This window comes from Cyprinodon variegatus, unplaced genomic scaffold (genome assembly GCF_000732505.1).
Source record: "Cyprinodon variegatus isolate N-32 unplaced genomic scaffold, C_variegatus-1.0 Scaffold245, whole genome shotgun sequence".
Taxonomy (NCBI): domain Eukaryota; kingdom Metazoa; phylum Chordata; class Actinopteri; order Cyprinodontiformes; family Cyprinodontidae; genus Cyprinodon; species Cyprinodon variegatus.
The window spans coordinates 440,127-459,800 of NW_015150698.1; the positions used below are offsets into that span (position 1 = coordinate 440,127).

The 19,674-nt window shown below is 38.2% G+C and overlaps 2 protein-coding genes across 3 annotated transcripts; one reads left to right on the forward strand and one right to left on the reverse strand.

Annotated features, from left to right (window-relative positions):
- Nucleotides 1–974: 974 nt before the first annotated feature.
- tm9sf2 (transmembrane 9 superfamily member 2) lies at nt 975–14,515 on the forward strand. Of its 2 annotated transcripts, XM_015381972.1 has the most exons (18): nt 975–1,292; nt 1,773–1,840; nt 1,937–2,030; nt 3,558–3,685; nt 3,808–3,937; nt 5,971–6,101; nt 6,208–6,322; nt 6,414–6,493; nt 6,574–6,679; nt 8,512–8,562; nt 8,934–9,066; nt 9,614–9,733; nt 10,373–10,430; nt 10,570–10,729; nt 10,823–10,974; nt 11,097–11,208; nt 11,293–11,464; nt 13,576–14,515. In XM_015381972.1, the coding sequence occupies exons 1-18, from the start codon at nt 1,158–1,160 to the stop codon at nt 13,641–13,643; spliced, it is 2,013 nt and encodes a 670-aa protein (XP_015237458.1). In that variant the 5' UTR covers nt 975–1,157; the 3' UTR covers nt 13,644–14,515. The 2 variants fall into 2 exon arrangements, with proteins under 2 accessions (XP_015237458.1, XP_015237459.1); XM_015381973.1 differs by lacking the exon at nt 8,512–8,562 and having other exon boundaries at nt 13,576–14,514.
- Nucleotides 14,516–16,779: 2,264 nt separating this feature from the next.
- gpr101 (G protein-coupled receptor 101) lies at nt 16,780–19,518 on the reverse strand. The gene has a single exon (XM_015381946.1). It carries the CDS (start codon nt 18,790–18,792, stop codon nt 17,449–17,451), a length of 1,344 nt encoding a protein of 447 aa, XP_015237432.1. The 5' UTR covers nt 18,793–19,518; the 3' UTR covers nt 16,780–17,448.
- Nucleotides 19,519–19,674: the final 156 nt, after the last annotated feature.

Sequence of the window (19,674 nt, forward strand, 5' to 3'; positions counted from 1 at the left end):
GTGCTGAACCCTCAAGCTCCCCATAGTATAGACCTGAGCTTGCAGGAAAAAGTGGAGGAAGCCCACACACGATGGGTGAGGAAGAGTTCATATACACACATACACATGGTTGTTAGATGATCTAAATGAAAATAAATGTATCTCATTACCACAGAACGGTAGTAACTAGTTATATATAGTTAGTTACATTTACTTGTGTTAAAATATATACTTTTAGGAGCAGATTTACTGCACCATACTTTTTACTTTTAGGTAAGTAGTGTCTTTACAAAATACTGCTTATCTTACTCGAGTAAAATGTTAATGTTTGTGTTAAAATTAGTATTTCTTTTTTTTTTATTTAATATAAGATTACTTTATATCTAATGAGCCTATCTCGACATTTGGAGATGAAGCTCATCTGCAGTAAAGAGTAAATATTGTTACTGAAGGTGATGATGGGTTGACCATTTAGACAAATTGTAAAACATTTAACACATGCCACGCTAAGTTATGCCCTCTCCATACTTCTGCAACAAGAAAAACGAAACATTCCGGTTTTTCTAGTCGTCATCATTTGCATGTTCATGATCAGTACATTTCTCATTTTAATTCTTGTTTTCACTTTTTCCTGCACTTTTCAGATCCATTTCTTTAACACTAATGTCAAGTATTGCATTTTATATTTTTATTCATCTAGAGAGCACGTAGGCCTATGTTAAAGGAAAACAAGGGTGCTGATAGTAGCTAATAAGCAACGTAAAGTTCCACGGTGTCAAAATACTTGACCTGTCAAAATAAATCATATGTAAAATATACCTTTATACTTGTAGCATAATATACATTTAAAATAATTGAGTTATGTATATTTGTTAATTATCGTCATAGAAATGGCTTGATTCGTAGTTTTAGTGGAGCTGAAAACAAACAAATCTAGTATTTAGAACAGACAAATTCTTGCTTACCTTTATTTTGAAGGGAAAACCCCATGACATCCGCATAGCTTGACAGAGGGGGACGTTGTCAGACTGGATCGGTCTCTCCATCCCGAACAAGAGAGAGGCAGCTTTTAGTTAACTCTATATACCTGGCGAACAGTAGGCCCTTTTAAACGAGGACATACACTACTTTTTAAATTACAGGACATAGCAGTGCTGGGGAGCTGAACCGGCCTTAACATGAAGACGCGACAGCTAGTTGGATTGGTCTATTTGCTAGCTGTATATTCCAGTTCATGCTTGGCGTTTTATCTTCCGGGTTTAGCTCCAGTGAGTTTTTGTCCAAAAGACGAAAACAATCTCAAAGATTGCCAGGTATGGGGATTTTCAAACTGGGGTATCAATTCTTTTTGAAATCACGTTTTATTTAATCTATTGATGTTCTGCATGAATGTTTTTGGGACGTTTTAATTTAGCTGGCAGTAATAGCAGTAGCTAGCCACTTGTCCTCTAGGCCCCGGCTAATTGCTGGAGCAGAATATTATCACATCATGATGTGTCGTCACTTTGTGCTTTCCTCCTTCACCATTGCAAGTAAATTATACACAAATACTCTCCCTGGATTTATTTATTTTTTCTTGAATTGTCTTTAAAGTTAAACACATGCTACTGCATAAAGCAACGGCTGTTAGCCAACGTAACAAAACTGTAACAAAATTGAAAGCTGATGGGAAGGAAAGTTTAAATAACAATTGAGCTATTATCTCGGTGTCGGAATTATTGCGTGCAATGTGTCAACTTAACTCTCGCTTTTTTTGATGTGCTTTAAAAGATAAACTTTTTTTTTTATTGCAGACGCAAATCGAGTTGTTCGTCAATCGTTTGGACTCGGTGGAGTCTGTTCTGCCTTATGAGTATGACGTGTAAGTCGCACCGTTTATATTTTCGATCAGAATCGTATTGATCGGTATCCTGGTCAGTATTTCACTGTGAACCATTGATCTGAATATTTGCTAAAGGTTCGACTTCTGCAAGGATGACCATGAGAAGAGACCATCTGAGAACCTGGGACAGGTGCTGTTTGGTGAGAGAATTGAATCTTCCCCTTACAAGGTGAGGAGTGAAAGGTGGTAAATATGATTTTGGTTATTCATTCGTAATATGCATTCTTTGATGTATTTACTAAGTGTATTTACTTATTTCAAATTATTAAAACAAAAGATAGCTTGATAATGAAGTAACGCAATGTAAAAGGTTGATGAAATGAACCCAAACGGCTTATATTAAGCCGCACACAAATTAATGAATTTTTCTTTTGTAGCCCCCAGACCACTAGGGGTAAATTCTGGCACCGGGTGTAACAAAAAAGCCAGGAACCTAAAAGATGATGTCAGTAGAAAAATATAATTTATTTCACAATTTTGCAGGAGTTCACAAACACAGCAGACAGCAAAACAGGGAAGCTTTAAGCCTCAGGGTCTCCCAACAGCTGCTTAGTGGCGCAGCAAGAAGGTTCCGGGTTCTATTCCCTGCCCGGGGTCTTCCTGCATGGAGTTTGCATGTTCTCCCTGAGCATGCGTGGGATCTCTCCGGGTTCCTCCCACAGTCCAAAAACATGACTGTTAGGTTAATTGGTTTCTCTAGATTCTCCTAAGGTGTGAGTGTGTGAATGGTTGTTTGTCTCCATGTTGGCGACCTGTCCAGAGTGTACCCTGCCTCTCGCTCGTAGACAGCTGGACATAGGCACCAGCACCCCTCGCGACCCCGCTTGGGCTTAAGCGTGTAAGAATATGGATGGATGGGTCTTCCAAGGCTAAAACAACAAACTAAACACCCCCTTATATAGTTATGAAATAAACCACTTTCTAACGGAGAACTGAAAACAAAGTGCAATACCTGAACACCCTGGGTAACCACGAAACAAGGAGAAAACAGTTAAACAAAAACTGCAGCTTCCACTGTGAACAGAAAAATGCTTTAGTTAGCCAATTATTCAACATGAATCACACATTAACACTCAGCTCTCAGACAAGATCAGTACAGATCAAGGCCCAGGGAATAAGAGAAAGGGGCCTGACATCTCCAGTTTGAAGCTATTTATGGGGTGGCTGATGAGCTTCAACACATTGCACCTGTAACAGCCAGGTAGACCTGAAACACAAAGAGAGAGCTCTCTCAAGAAGAGAGTCCCTAGAGGTCAGTGACCGTAACAATCCAAGATTTTAATTTCAATTTAATTTTAGTGCTAAACAAAATAAAGTACTTCATCAAATTTACTGTATGTACTGAAAACGCATCCAATTTTCCCTTGATCCTGCATAATTCCTCCAAGAAAACACGTTTTCCTCTGTAAATAATAAAAAAAATCTTAAAATCAATATTCAATTTGTTTTTCTATTGATGATAATCAGAATAAGTTTATCCAAGATTTACAACTGCATTTAAAAAAAACAACAACAAAATAATTCAACGGCATTGAGAAACTGCAGAAAATCTTTCCTTAATGTTTAGAAGGGAAGCAAAATCGGAATTATGAGGTCCGATTGAAGGAAGGCTAGTTGGTGCATTAGCTACATGTTTGTTTATATAACGTTCTGAGACATCTATTGTATCTTCTTTTTTTAATTTTCTATTTAACAGTTTGGCTTTAAAGAAGATCTCAAATGCAACAAGGTGTGTACAAAGAGTTACAAGGCAGGCAACAAAGATGATGCAGCAAAGTTGGAATTTCTCAAGATGGGAATGCAGCTGAACTATCAGCATCACTGGTGGGTTAAAGATGCACTCTTTTGTAGCATCCTTACTCTAAAGAAAATATTATTGTTTTGCTAATTAAAGAAAAACAACATTAAATGATCTTAGGAACTTGTTTTTTGAAATGTATTTTCAGGATAATTGACAACATGCCGGTAACATGGTGCTATGATGTTGAAGATGGGCAAAAATACTGCAACCCTGGCTTCCCCATTGGCTGTCTCGTCACAGCAGATGGTAGAGCAAAAGATGCCTGTGTAATTAATGTAAGTTTTTTTGTTTGTTTGTTTTTTTTTTTTTTACACTTTTTGTGCTTTTATGATCAAAACATTTTTGATTAAATGTAGTATTTTGCAAAGATGTATTTCCAGTGAAGATGATAGTTTGCAGCTGAAGTAGATTTGACACTAGTTCAACAAAGGTTCTCTAACAGCCTTCAAGATGTCAGAAAAATTTAGCACCTTGCTTTAGTAATAAGGTTCCTAATTTTGCCTTTGCTTTCAGTTGACTTTTAACGTATTTTGGATTCTGAAAAGCAAATGCATTAAAGCAACACTGCATCATTTTGACCCAAGTATTTGTTATGAGATCTAATAAATGACTTATGAAGTCAGTATACAGCACTTGGTTATTATCAACGCTTCATGTAGGCTGCCCCTCTCTAGAATTCACCTATGTGACGGATCCATCACTGACTAGCCCCATTTACACTACCCTTTTGAAACCGTGCCGAGATCAGTCCGAGCACGGTAACCGAGATAACCTTTGAGTGTAAATGGCAAAATTAACTGAACCGGACCGCACCGAATCGCGCTAACATGGTACTAGTTCATCAGTAAGGCTCGGCGCGGTTCAGTTCTGGCTCGGCTCTCAGATAACAAAGAGTGCATGAGCAGACCATGTCATCTCCTTACAGTCAGCCTCTGTAATCATGAAATTTCTGACATTAATAAAAATACCAGCTTCCCTACCTCGCCACACGATTTCCAGTGATGATTCTGCTTAGCAGTGTTATGAGCTCCAATGTCAGTTGTTCTTTCCTGCGTCTGTAAGCCCTGATTAGACTATCGTCTGTCCTATCCACCTCCCAGAAGCCAAATCAGTCAAGTAAATTCACCAAAGGCTGCATTCTTCGCCTGACTCTCCACAAACTTCCTGAGTGTTATGGCTGCCACCATGTTGATTTGCGAAAATTGATTTGTTTACCTCTAGAGAACAGTAGTACCGTAGATTGCCACTAGGAGATGAGGAACCCTGCTAGAGTAGTGTGTAAATGGTCGTAAGGAACCAAGTTTGGCATAGTTAACTGATCCAAGCTTGGCATGGATCAGTTTTCAGAGGGTAGTTTAAATGGGGCTAATAAAATCTAACTAAGCAAAGGGTTGTTTGCTTAGTTACAAAACAGATATATGACACTTACCAAGTCAGACATATTTATGGTTCTCTGATGCAGGATTTAATCTAGAGCAGCGAATGTGGCCTCATTTTACGATTAACTCCATAATTATAATTATGCTGGTCCAAAGTAGTCTGATATCAGATTCCAAACAGAGGGCGATGGTTTAATTTGCCACTGCATTTTCAGCTGTGCTGCTTCCATCAACACCCTTGTTTATAGATGCTGGAGCTCAGCCTGTTTTCCAGTGTAGTCCTGTTTCTCTGTCCGTGACTGGCTGGATTTGCTCTCTTCATCCTGTGACATGGGAGTCGGCTCGGAGCTCGTCTGCCTGGCTGTGTGTTTCCTGGATGGGGCCGCCTTTTACAGCTGGCTTTTGTATGTCTGCTTCTGTCTCCTGGAACCCCAGTCGACCTCGGCATATGGCCGCTCACACTGAGCCTGGTTCTGCTGGAGGTTTCTTCCTGTTAAAAGGGAGTTTATCCTCTCCACTGTCGCTACAAGCATGCTTAGTGTGAGGGACTGTATTTCAGTCAATGAGTCGATGCAATCAACCAGTTTTCCTTAGATAGAAAGCTTCAATTTGACTGTATGATCTGGTGAACTGTAAAGTGCCTTGAGATGATGTGTTGTGAATTGGCGCTATATAAATAAACTGAATTGAATTGAATTGAAAAATTTTTGCTGTGGCCTTTAGAGGTGCCAAACCAAGAAGTTACAGGTCTAACACCCCTAGTGGCTATAAGAGGCACTGTGTTGCTTTAATATAATGGAAAAAGGAAATAAATCCAGTCACTCTAACCTTTCAGACATAGACATGCATGAGTTTAGTACTTCCAAATTAAGTTTAAGCTCTACTGTGTGTTGATAAATTATTTTTTCTTTTCTTTTCTTTTTTTTCAGTCTGAATTCAACAAGAAAAACACATATTATGTCTTCAACCATGTGGAAATAAAGATCACTTACCATAGTGGAGACAAAGAAGGAGGCTGGGAAGGAGCTCGCCTGGTTGGTGCCACCCTTGAACCCAAGAGGTAACTGCTGAGAGCATGTGAATATAAATGTCAATAACTATTCTTAACCAATACATGTGAATGTAATCTTACGTTGTTGTTGTTGTTGTTGTTTTTTTGTAAATAGCTTTAAACAAGCTGATGAAAAAAACCTAAACTGTGAATCAGGGAACCCGATGGAAGTCCCAGTAGAGTTTAAAGAAGACGTATCAATAGTTTACACCTACTCTGTAACATTTGAGGTAAGCCTTTGTATGTAGGACTGCTTGTTACTGATATGTTGCCTATTTTCTGAAAATTACAGTAAAAAATTTATTTTATTTTTTTTTACAGGAAAATAATCAAATCAAATGGGCTTCTCGATGGGACTACATCCTGGTCTCCATGCCTCACACAAACATCCAGTGGTTCAGGTGTGAAGACATTTCTGCTGATATTCACAGGCTCATTGTACTTGCTTTCTACATTCAGGAGTGTCATGTTTGTTTTACAGTATCATGAATTCCTTGGTCATTGTGCTTTTCCTGTCTGGAATGGTTGCCATGATAATGCTGAGAACCCTGCACAAGGATATTGCCCGATACAATCAAGTGGATCAGGTAAAGGCGTGGTTTGACTTTACTTTTTATGATGTGTATACAAAAACGTAAGGCTACTCCAAAAACATAAGACATCATGTTTGCACATTGTGCGTAATATTTAAAGTAATTGAAGTTATTGCTTAGATATATCTCAATCAATAATTATGGGCATTTAAACGACATTTGAAGGGGGGAAAAAGCATCCATTGTTGCTTACATGCATGCATGCATGCATACACACACACACCTCAAGCCAGACTTTCTGTGGATTTTCACCAACATCCTTTGCTCAAACAGAATAAAGGGTTTAATGGGTTTATTATATGATCATAAACCTCTGAAGCAGCATTAGCTCATATGTCCTAATAAGCTACAATTATTGAAGAGGAAACCAACCTATCATGATCAGCATGCAAATTGTGCTGTTTTTTAATTTTGGACAAAGAATGCCTCCTTTAACCGCATCACTATTGTTGGAATAAATGTTTATGTCTTTGCAGTAGGTCAATGATTCAGTTCAGTCTGTTGTAGGGTAGCAAGTAAATTTCTAGTGCAGATCTTTCTATAAACTAAGTCCACACAGATTATTTCCCCAGCTTGCCTAAAATGTAATTAGATAAACCAGGTCTTTATGCATTTCACAACAAAACAAACTTCTGATGTTACATCTAATTGTTGATGTTAGGGATGCCACGAAAATTCGGCCGACAGAAATTTTCTGCCGAAAAGTGCATTTTCGGTTTTTGGCAGATAGACATTTAACACGGAAACGACATGGCAGAAACTTGGTGGTGATGCAAGCAAATAGCCCAGCCAGCTTGCATAAATGTTGCCAACGCGCAATGAAAAAGACTGAATAAAGAGAGCAGAGTTGAGCGCACGGCAGACTGGTTTTCAGTGAGCAGGTGGGAGTTTAAACGCTGCACAGTGGTCTCACTGCATTATCAGGTCATTGGCAAAAAAAATGAGGCAGTTGAAATCCAAATTTCCCAATCAGCATTCTGAATATGAGAAGAATGTGACACGGAAAAGGAAACACTGAACACGCCCACTCAGGCTGTGGCAGGCGGGTTTGAAAAGGCCAGAAAGTTTCCCAGTGGTTCTGCCAAGGTGAAGGGCATAGCAAATCAATGTCAGTGGTATTTATATTATTACTTTTGTAATTGATTTATTGAAATGACAGGATTTTAGTTAGAATTAGTAGACATCATAGCCAATAGCTGTGGTTCATTTGACCCAATTTCTTTTAGTGTTTGGGTTTTTAGCCTTGGTTTCCTAATTTTTGTTCTGTTTTCGCCAAAAAATTTCATTTTGGTGCATCCCTACTTGATATTCATGGTGTTACTACTAAACGTCTTGGTTACTGGCAGAGAGCCTCACTCCCAGGTAGTTTTCGTTATGTTGCATTATAATTTTTATCAGACAAGCCCATCTACTTCCTCTTAGTAATCTGAAAACAGTATAGAAGAAGTAATCTTGAGCAAGCAGCGTAAACCGCTTTCTTGTAGTAAATTATGACAAATAATATGCTTGTTATTGCTGCTTGGGATCCTGATAATGTCGCTTGAAACAAAGAGGGTCATCTTACAAGTCAGTTTGTGATCCTATGTTTACATAGCTAAGATGAAAGATCCTGTACTTCTGTATAAAATACAGATGTGTTAAAAATGTATGATTTTTTTTTTTTAAACAAATTAAACTGATGTATAGATTTTGATCAGTAGTAGAAAAATGATGTATTTGAAACAGGATTTTTTTTGTGGCATATGTCCTAAACCTTATATTGTAAAATACCACCCAGCACGAGCACATTGTATCTAGAATTATAAATACTTTGTTACATTTCACAGGGAGACTTGATAAGGCTTACACCATCCAAGGACAAATCTTCTCTTCCTTATGTAAGCTTAATAAAAACTATTTCAAAGATCTCTCTTTTTTGTTTTTGGTAACTAAATCAGGTGCTTGGGTGTGTGTAATTCTACCAAACAAAAAACACATGGAATGTAAAATGTGGTGTGGATCTTTAAAGTAGGAGTTAAAATATCCAGGAAATGTAACAGTTTTCATAAAAAAAGAGGTCTAACTTGTTAAAATGTAGTGGTTTGTTCACACCAAATTTTACACCTTCTTAAACTAAGTCTTCACTCACTCGTTTGTGGCTAGCAGGAATAACTGTCTGGTGGTTGGTGCGACTTTTAACTCATGTTTTTTTTTTTTTTTTGGTACTTTATTCCCTCCCTTAACTCTTCTATCAATCTTTGCCCTCCAGGAGGATGCACAGGAGGAGTCCGGATGGAAGCAAGTGCATGGGGATGTCTTCCGTCCTCCCAGGAAAGGGATGTTGCTCTCTGTGTTCCTTGGACAAGGCACCCAGATCTTCATCATGACCTTCATCACACTCTGTAAGAACTTCTTCACTTCTTTTGAACACACAGAATGTCATTGTTCCAAATGACACCTTCCTGTGTAGGTTGATGCCTATTCCTCGTTTACCGAGGATCGATTTAAAAGGCTTTGTCTAGTGCTTGTTTGCATACTTGATGCCTACATTTAGAAGACTTACATAATTTAACATCTGCTTAACAAATTTGGTGGTATAATGTGGCCTGTAAAGGGTGTTAAATGCTTAAAGCGATGAAACACATATCGGTCTGCCTTATTCCTTTACAATGCACAAAAGAAAATTCCCTCTCATGAGCATCATCTGATTCTGAGCTGTAGAATTTATTTTTTGGAGGCTAGTGTCACAAGTATGGCAGCAGATATTCCTAATGAAACATATCAGTTCTTTTCTTATCTTCTGAACTTTATCTAACATCTGAATTATACGGTAACATCGTAGTTGGAAGGAGAGAAGTTGTTGTAATCTGGTGCATCTTCCACACTCAGCTGTACATATGTTATGAACAATGCTCTGATGTTTTAATTTATCAATTGTGTCCTCTGTAGTCCTGGCCTGTCTTGGATTCCTGTCTCCTGCCAACAGAGGGGCTCTGATGACATGCGCTGTGGTGCTCTGGGTACTGCTGGGCACACCTGCTGGCTATGTGTCTGCACGTCTTTACAAAAGTAAATGTCTAATTTGTATGGAAATTCTACTCTAGCAGATTTAGCTTTTCAAACTTTTTATAGTTGGATTATTTAATGTATAAGAAATTTGTCAACCACTTATTTTAGAGAATGCTGTTGAATTTCTGATTTTATTTATTATTTTGCTTTGAAATAAAATGCTTGACTTATTGTAGATGAAACAAAAACAAAGCCTTACATTTTAGTGACACCACATTGATTCTGTGAATTCACTGATTTTTACTACTTGTCAGCTCTCACTACTTATCAGCACTCACACAACTTTTAATGAAAGTTTTAACAACAAATTATGATAAAATGACTGTTGAGTGAGGGAATGAGTAAAAATGTCTTAAAGTAAGTGTATTTAACCTGTTTGAGTAGGTAAATATGATTATCTGCCAATGGAAAGAGTATTTTTACCCTTAAAATATGTCAATTAAATATGCTTTTGAAATAAGAGATTGCATTTGTTTTTTCTTATTTTAAATATAAATTGCTTTATTCCATTGGCAAAGTGTCTAACTTACCTGCTTAATTTGAGAAAAAATGCTCCTATTTTAAGAAAAAATGATTTGCTTAGATGTACATGTTGTTTGTACTCTCACAATGATTAATTCTTGACTTTCTCATTTTCAGCTTTTGGAGGTGAAAAGTGGAAGACAAACGTCTTGCTGACAGCACTCCTATGCCCAGGGTATGTTGAATAGTTTGATAATGCTAAACCAATGCTTGTGCGGTTTTTCTCTCAACAGGTCTGTAGTCACATTCACTAATCTAATGCAGGATATGGTTTATCTTTATACTGTGTGACCGTTTTTCTCTTATTTATTTAGGATTGTATTTGCGGACTTTTTCCTGATGAACCTGATCCTGTGGGTGGAGGGTTCCTCTGCTGCAATCCCATTTGGTACTCTGGTGGCCATTTTGGCCATGTGGTTTGGAATTTCTGTACCCCTCACTTTTGTCGGTGCCTACTTTGGATTCAAGAAACCTGTTAGTCAGATATTCTTATTGGACAAAAATATTGACAAATATCTTACTTTGTGGTATGTTGTAAGCAATCATCTTTTTTTCTGCTTTGTGCAGGCGATAGAACAACCAGTGAGGACAAATCAAATCCCCAGGCAAATTCCTGAGCAGTCCTTCTTCACTAAACCTATCCCTGGTATTGTGATGGGCGGGATCCTTCCCTTTGGTTGCATCTTCATCCAACTGTTCTTCATCCTCAACAGCATTTGGTAAAAATATGAGATATTGCTATTTCTGAGAAATTATTAACTTTTAATTGCCCCAAATTCGTAATAATTCTGAGGCATTAAGATGTTTGTCCTTCTTTGCTTCCCGTTCTTATGTGTTTTAGGTCTCATCAGATGTACTACATGTTTGGGTTCCTGTTCCTGGTTTTCATTATTCTCCTGATTACCTGCTCGGAGGCCACAATTCTGCTGTGTTACTTCCACCTGTGTGCTGAGGTACCTCAATGTTTTAGACTTGATTGTATTATCCCTATAAACGGAACCTAACTTTTACATTAATCTTTTGTCTCGCTTGTCTAGGACTATCATTGGTGGTGGCGTTCATTCCTGACCAGCGGTTTCACAGCAGTCTATCTCTTCATCTATGCTGTGCACTACTTCTTCTCAAAGCTGCAAATAATTGGCGCGGCCAGCACCATCCTGTACTTTGGTTACACTATGATTATGGTTCTCATCTTCTTCCTCTTCACAGGTAAGTTTTATTCAAAGGTGGTTTTTATTTTCACCTCATTCAGGTATGTTAAAGACATAACTTAATTGCCTCAATGTTTTAGGTTTAATAAAGGATGGGATGTGTTTTTATAGGTATTGCCAACTTGACAGTAGGTGGAGCATTCAGGATCCTGCCCAGTGGCTTTTAGGATGTTGCATCATTTGTTTGCTTTTATTTTAGTTGTCCTTTGTGCTTGCACAGATGTAGCTCTAGTAATATAGTAAAAAATCCCAACAAATTTTAGCAATGTAGTCATATGATAAAACTGTCAAAGATTAGTTTCACTCTGATGTTTTTTTATGTGATTATTTCTGTTTACTTTAAGGATAACGGCCTACATCTAATAGATATCCAATATGAAGGTTACTTATTTTATTGCCTGCTCAGTTGTGAGGAAGAATGCTTATAGCGGTCCAGCACAGATTAATTAACACATTCTATAGGGAGTGTGTACTAAAAAAACATTTAAAATAAGCTGGTTGTATCCAAGTGCTTTATTCATAGATAGAAATGTAAAGTTGAGTGAAAGGGGATAAAAAATAAAGCTGGAGGAAAATGTACACAACTGACTTAATCCATTCTTAAGGGCTAAAACTGGCTTTCTGTCTGATAAGCCGTTCCTGCATTCTCCTACCATTTTAAGATAAAAAGGGCTAGTTGGTGATAGGATGAATGTCACCTGCCAGTTGTCCAGTGTGTTTTATCCATTCTGAAGCCTGAAAGTTTTAGAGCATCTCCTGCTTTTTCTGCTGAAAAACTTTAGGGAGACTGTGTTTTTATTTTCCAGTAGAACTGTTTCTTCTGAGCCACATTGGTTCATTTCCAAAGTTGCACAGTGATGTGGTGCAGCTGAGTATTCTTGCCCTCTCAAAAAAGATTTAAGTTGTCAGCCGAAAGAGGATCATATTAAGTCTCAAATAATAGTCTGTATGTTGCACAAGATCATCTGCCTCACAAGGACGTTGATGGGGACACATGTCCTGGTTTTATACCATCATTAGGAAAGATAAAAATTAGTCTGTAGCAATGCTCATCATGACTGCTCACTATCTACGGTCAGAGCTATAAGTAGAATGTGGATAAGATGTCAAAAGATTATCGCTGCAAAGTAGTTTGACAGTTCAAGAAAATAAGATGATTAGTTTCCCTCCTTGCTTCTAGTTTTGATTTAAATAATCCTAATCCATGTCATTTCCTCTTTTCATTTCGTTGTCTGCTTTTGTCATCTTATCCCAACTTTGAACTTAACTTATTTCGTCTGCGTCTATGTGTGGCCCGCTTTCAGATTAGACTTTATACCAAGAGGAAGGGATCCAAGATTTTTATTTCAACTCTTCTTCTTTTTTTTATTCTTTCTTTTTATGTTTTCATAAAGAGGGGGTAAATAAACTACTATGTAGAAGTTCAAAAGTAATTTGTTCGTTCATTTCTACAGCTAAAACTGGAAAAAAGCAATTATATTGTATAAAACAAACTATTAAATAAAGATGTTTTACACATTTTTCAGCCAGTAAATATGTAAATCTGTTGCCTTCAAGTAGTTTGCAATACCTTAAGGCACAGTGGGTTGTTTTAAATTTGCTAGTACCGGTATTAAAATAATGGTTGGGCTCTTAAGAGGAATACCAAAACCTAAAAACAAATGGTTGTCTTATAGATTTGATACTCCTCTGCTGCACCTTTCTATCATTGCGAACCTACTTAGAAAGATGAATGCCAGTCTGCCTTTCTTATATGGCCTCTTTTATGTTGGTCCATAACCATTTTAGGAAATACTAAGTTATGGGTCAAATTCTCCAAAAGCTCTGATAACTTTTAAGGATGACTTGACTTTATTGATGGGTTTTAAGGAAACCAATAAATGTGTTGGGTATTTTGATGGAAACAAGTGTTTTGTTCATTTGTTTTTAATCATAAATAAATTTAAATGTAATGAATTGTTTTTTTTTTATTTTATTTTTTATTTTTCTACGTTTTAAATGTGAAACTATCTTTACCAGGGGTTGTCAGTTTTTGTAATCTTGCCCTGTTTAATGCTCTGATTTACACGATTAGATTAAAATGTGCCTTTTTTTTCCTTCTACCTTTAGGAACAATTGGCTTCTTCGCTTGCTTCTGGTTTGTAAATAAGATCTACAGTGTGGTGAAAGTGGACTAGAGGACTGAGCAAGGACTGATACCTAGCTGCCACAGAGCTGGGCTCCTCAGTGATGCCTGTGTAATAAAGTTGTCTAAACGGACCTGAACTGAAACCGTCACACATAAAAAAAAAAAGATAATACTTACAGAGTCCTTTTTGTGCTTTAAACCTCTTTTGCTTTTTTTTTTTTTATAAATATATATATATATAATATTGTTTCACTGTCAACTTGTAGTACTCTGAATGGCGCCTTGAAAATCAACAAGAGTTCCAGTGAGCCATTTGTTTTACTTTAATTTTCTAAAGGAAGTCAGATATTTTAGTTGGTTTTTCTATTCTTTCATGGATAAATGCTCTCTTTTTTTTGTTTTGTTGCTTTTTTTCAATGCCTGTTCTGTAATGATTTGGAAAACAGAATGTGTACATATGTTATATAAAGAGGGAGAGTGAGAATACTTCTTAAAAGCGGTCACCACCGTTTTCTGCATTTCCTTTTCTTTTTCTAGGTGTGAATTGGGTTAAAATTCATTGAACATCAAATTGTAATGTAGTCTAAACATGTAAAACACTGACGCTGGTTTCACAAATTTTGTTCTTAATTTAAGATTTTGTAGGGTAGAAGGGTGAAGCCTGTCAGTGGCTAAAGCCTGTAACATATTAAGGATCTGTCCATGTGTACGGCAGCAGAAAAGACTCAAACGTGATTGCAATGCAGACCATGAGGATACTTGTATGCTTCCTAGAGATTCATCGCTTAATGATCTAAAGTGGTTTGTTACACTTACTTGCATTAAACACCATTGCTGTATGCTTCAGGCAGAGGGAAGTGTTCATCAGAGGTGAAAACTTTACAAATAAATGTAATCAAATCAAAGGGGAAACAGTGGTGTTGTCTTTGAGCTACTATAAATATCTCCCATTGCCATTTTTTTTCAACTAGTGTCTAAACTGCACCTGACATAAGTATTGCTACCATGATTTTTCTATTTTTAACTAGATATAAAGCAAATTAGGTGACAAGTTATCCAATTATCGACGCATTGGCTTCATTTGCTATAATATACTGATAATTGATGATACAATTACTGTCATTTTCAAAACTAGAATTAAAAGGGACATGAACTGAGGAAAATGATGCCGGATTTTACTTCAACAAACATTGTTTGCATTAAGTGAAATGACACATTTTTTTTATACATGACATTTTATTAAACCAACCAAATTAATACAAGTACACAAAGTACCAGGTGGCTTTCTAAAGGCTAAAACATTTTCACTTCTTTACTGTAATGCCAACTGTTCTATTGAGAGATTCTGACAAGTTTGATTGTCAAATATGTTTAAATCTTTTTACAGGCCTCCTAGGTATTTACAGATTTCTAACAAAGACTTGGAGAAAACAGAGTTTTTCTTTCTTTTTTTTTTTTGATGCCACAAAGATGAAACCTTTAAATGTGATTCTACCTGTATGATTCTATTAAATCATACAGGTAGATTGGTCAAATATTTTCTGTCTAAGGAAACCCAGCTGATTACATCAATTCAGTCACTTTGCAGAATTCACTCTTTCTGGCTGAGCATCTAGCAACAGCAGATGTCAGCTTGCATTGTCATTGACTTTGCCGCAACACACAATTCCAAGGTTTTCCTTTCAAAACACTGAAACTAAGTTCAAGTTATTTAGAGGTGCCACCTTTTAAATGACATCATGGAAAATAAGCTAGGAGCTGGAACAAAATATCTATGTTTTAGTGGGACAAAGATTTTAATATTTAGCTGGATTAACGAGAATGTATTGAAGAGATCTGATTGAACTCAGAATGTATTTAACCACATATGAAACATGATGTTTTATGGTGGTTAATGATATGGACCTACTTTGCTCTAAATGGTATCAGTGTAAAAAAAAAAAAAAGATAACGCATGAGGGCTATTGCTGGATTGTTCCACTTCGTCAAAATAAACAGCTGGATAATAAAAATCTTAACACAATGAGGTCCAAAAATCCCCAAAACACATCAAAACTAGTCATATAATGGATAAATCAGGCTATACTTGACCACAATTGTATTCATAATCTGAATATTATAATCGGCCGATTTAAAAAGAGAGCAGACGAGTCAAATGTCCATCTAGAGCTGCACCAGAGGCTAGTTGATAGATGCTAGTGTATAATTGAGGTATAACTGGATAGAAAACATTGAGAAAACTCACCCCAAAAAAATCCGAAAATATAGACCTAGTTCATTTTTCTGACTATTCTATATGATGATCATGACACATTGGAAAAAGTTCAAATGCACCTTTAAAAGCTCCACGTTAATACTGTACTTATGTAACGAGTGTATAATTTCTGACCACATCTATAAATGAGGCTCTATCTGTGGCTGTAAGCCTGTAAGCAATTTTTTTTCTATATTTTAATTAAAAATATAACAGGAATATTACATTTCTATGTGCTCAATGTCATATAAGAAATCTGTCACATAGGTACTCCTGGCTTGCTGCTTACCGTAAGAAATTGGCACAATGTTTTATTTTTAGCACATTTCTCCCTGTTTTCTGCGCTTTGAAAGAAAATACTTAAAATCTCCAAAGAAAGGTGGTAAAAAGTACAAAAACGGCACACTGGAGAGGCAAAACCTTTAGATTGTGTCAGAATAAACTAAGAACTAAGACAAATCTATGTTTGGTCCTTTTGTTACATAAAGGGAATTAGAACTCCTGTGTGTTTCTTTTTTTACTTTCAGGCACAATGAATCATTTTCTATTTCAAAACGAAGAGGAGTTGCAGAGAAAACAAGTATTTACAAACTAAAAATTGAATTGTTATGGAAACAGTTCTTTTCTTATTCTGCAAGAAATACCCTGAGTTAATAATGTGCAATGCCCTCCAGCATGCGCACAGAAAAACACAAAGAGAGGTTTGGCAACACCACACCAAAAAAAGATTAAAAAAAAAATATTACTGTCCATTTTCAGAGAACAAAAAATATTTTCTGTTATGACAAGGTTTAGATTGAGTAATCAAAATTAAGAATAATGTATAGGTCCATTTTGAAATTCAAGCAGCAGTAATTACAATATTGGATACTTCTGATAATGCTTTTACAAAGTAGTGATTGCTGCAATATCCTGCACTTATAATGTGTGTATAGTTTTTAAAATTGCATTATGCATGTATCTCGATATAGGTAGATTCAAATTTGATCACTTTTGACCTCTTGAATTTTGTTTTACCAGTAACATATTTAGTATTGTACAACATTAATTGGTGAAAATCCTTCTTTAGTTTGTATATATATAATAAAGAGACATACATGGTTATTGACATCTGAGTAGCCATAAAAATTGAAAGTTGCATCTGCTACTGAGAGTATTTAGCAGTAATTCCAAATGTGTCTTTTTTTTTTTTCCAAATTGCAGAAAGAAAAGCACTTGGATGTGACCTATTTTCCAGATGAACTACTGACACACCGAACAGATCATGGATGCCACCTTCTGTGAAAACAGCTAAAGACCTTTATAAAGAGGTGTTCACATAATTTTTTTAACCATTTAAATCCAGTATGAGTCAAACCTCACCCCCATTTGATTACCTAATCGACTAAAATGAACAGATGCCTTGAAAGCTGTCTACTTTCATTAAGATACCTGCTCTCAATTAGTGAAATTGCTTCAAATATCCTCTATTATCCTTTGGTATACAAACCAAGCATGTATTTAAATGATTGATACAATATTAAGAACTATAGCTTTCAATTTAACCAGGTTGGGCCCAAATTTATAATCACAGAAGAGAAACTTTTCATATAGGCGTAAATCATGAGGTTTGCTTATCGTGAACAGGAAGCTCTCTCTCTGAGCTAAAACTGGTAGAGGTGGTCTCTCTACGACTGTCCCTGGACTTCCTCTCACAAGTGGGAGAGTAAGAGGTTGTGCATTCTTCCCAGGTCTGTAGAGGAAAGACTCTAGCAGCCAGACTGGGAAGGTGAGAGTGAGCACCGGTGCGTCCATCTGCCGTGGCAAAGCAACTTTCCACAGTGGAGCTCTGGCGTGGACGACCCTGCTTGCAGAGCATTCCATAAAGCAAAGCCAGGAACTCCTTTCTCACACTGCGGTGCATGTAGCCGTAAATGTACGGATGTAGGCAGCACTGTAAGAAGAAGAGCACAAGGGCGACGGAGGACATCCATGGGGGCACATCGATTCTGCTGTTCATCGATATTGTATTTATGATGCTGTAGGGACCCATGCTGAAGATATATGAAGCCATGATGACAAACACTACACGAGCTGCCTTGCAGTGGTAGTGGAACCGTCTGTGTTTAACCCGAACAGGGTGTCTTCGGGCTGTGCAGGGGCCCTCGGGCAAACTTGGCTGCTGGGGTATGGGCAGCCGCTGCGGACTGTTGGGGCTCTGGAATTCCTGCTGGCAGGGCTGGGAGTAGGACTGTGTCTGTATGGGATGCACTAATGCATTCTGTCTCCGGGCTGCTCTGAACACCATCCAGTAACATCCAAGCATTATGAGCACTGGAAGCCAGAAGGAAAAGATGGATACCACAGCAGAGTAGGACAAACTGGAGGCCCACAACACCGTGCAGACCTTGTAACGTTGGTCGAAGTCTATAGTGCCCCATCCATAGAGAGGGGGTGTGCTCTGCAGAAAGCTCAGCACCCAGGTGGCAATGATCAGGTTTGTGCCTAAGTGCGGAGTCATGCGGGTCGGATAAGATAGAGGGTGAATAATGGCCAGATAGCGATCCACCGAGACAACTATGATGGTATTGACCCCTGTGAATGCAAAAAGGTGCATAAGCACCACCAGAGCCTGGCACAGCCGAGCATCCAGGGGCCACACACCTGGCAAGGCAGCCGCAATGGCAAAGGGCATCACTAAAACAGTCTGCAGCAGATCCGCCAAGAGGAGGTTGAGTACAAAGCGATTGGCGACGTGAAGGAGCTGAGGCTTCCTTTGGAAAACCAGCAGAACGACTACATTCCCAAACAAGGAGAGGCATACGATCAACGATATGAGCGCCACCTTCACCACACTGTCAGCAAAGGAGGACCAGACCAGGTCCTGACCAGGGTGGGTGATGCCAAACTCCAGGGGATCATTAGTGAAATTGGAGTCCAAACCAGGTGCCTGGGAGCTTGACATCTTCCAGATGGCACCCAGTAGTGATGACACAATGTCAGGTCAGTCCCATACTTATCAGAGCCTAAATCCACCTCATCTACAGCTGTGGTTTCAACACAAATCTCACATTGCTTTTAAACGCATTTCATCCAAAGTGACAACATCCCCATAAGGTGTGAAAACTGCCCACGCGTGTCATCCACGAGCAGCTGAAGATAACCCACAGTGATTCTCCGCTCATTGCGATCGGTGTTTAATCCCTGAAGGCTTCACCAGACGAAAACAGGCCCCCTTCCTCCTCTCCTCCTCCTCCTCCTTCCTGCAGCCGACATCTGCTGAATGAAAAACGGGATTCAGCGACAGCAGATGCCACCGTCCCAGCCTCCAGCGGACGGAAGATATCAGCAGCCGCTAATCTGTTACTGATGCATAAAAACGCAGAGATGATCAGCGGTGCGATCATTTGCTTGATGATGCGCTGCGCTCCGTTTCCATCCAGTCATCGCCGACGCGCTTCACCAGCGGGGGTCTCTCATCCAGGCGGCTACATCTTCTCCACTGCTGCGCTTTTTTTGTCGGATATCAAGGCGAACCGTTTATTATTTTTATATCAGCTTTGATTCCTCCTTCGCAGGTTTAGGCTGCTTAAAGTCAGGTCTTGTCTCCGATGTGTCAGAATGAATAAAAAAAAGGGACACCTGTACAGAAATCTGTCCCCCGCAGCTACAGCCGCCACCGCTGGAGCTCCGCACCAACCCCCTCCTTTCTCTAACCCCGCGTTGATATGAATGTGAGCGCATCTCGCCATCCTCTTTATACATCATGGAAACATCTAAAAATGATCTGCGTTTTCTAACGAGCTCAATGCTAAACGATTTTCTTAATTAACACAGCACACAACGG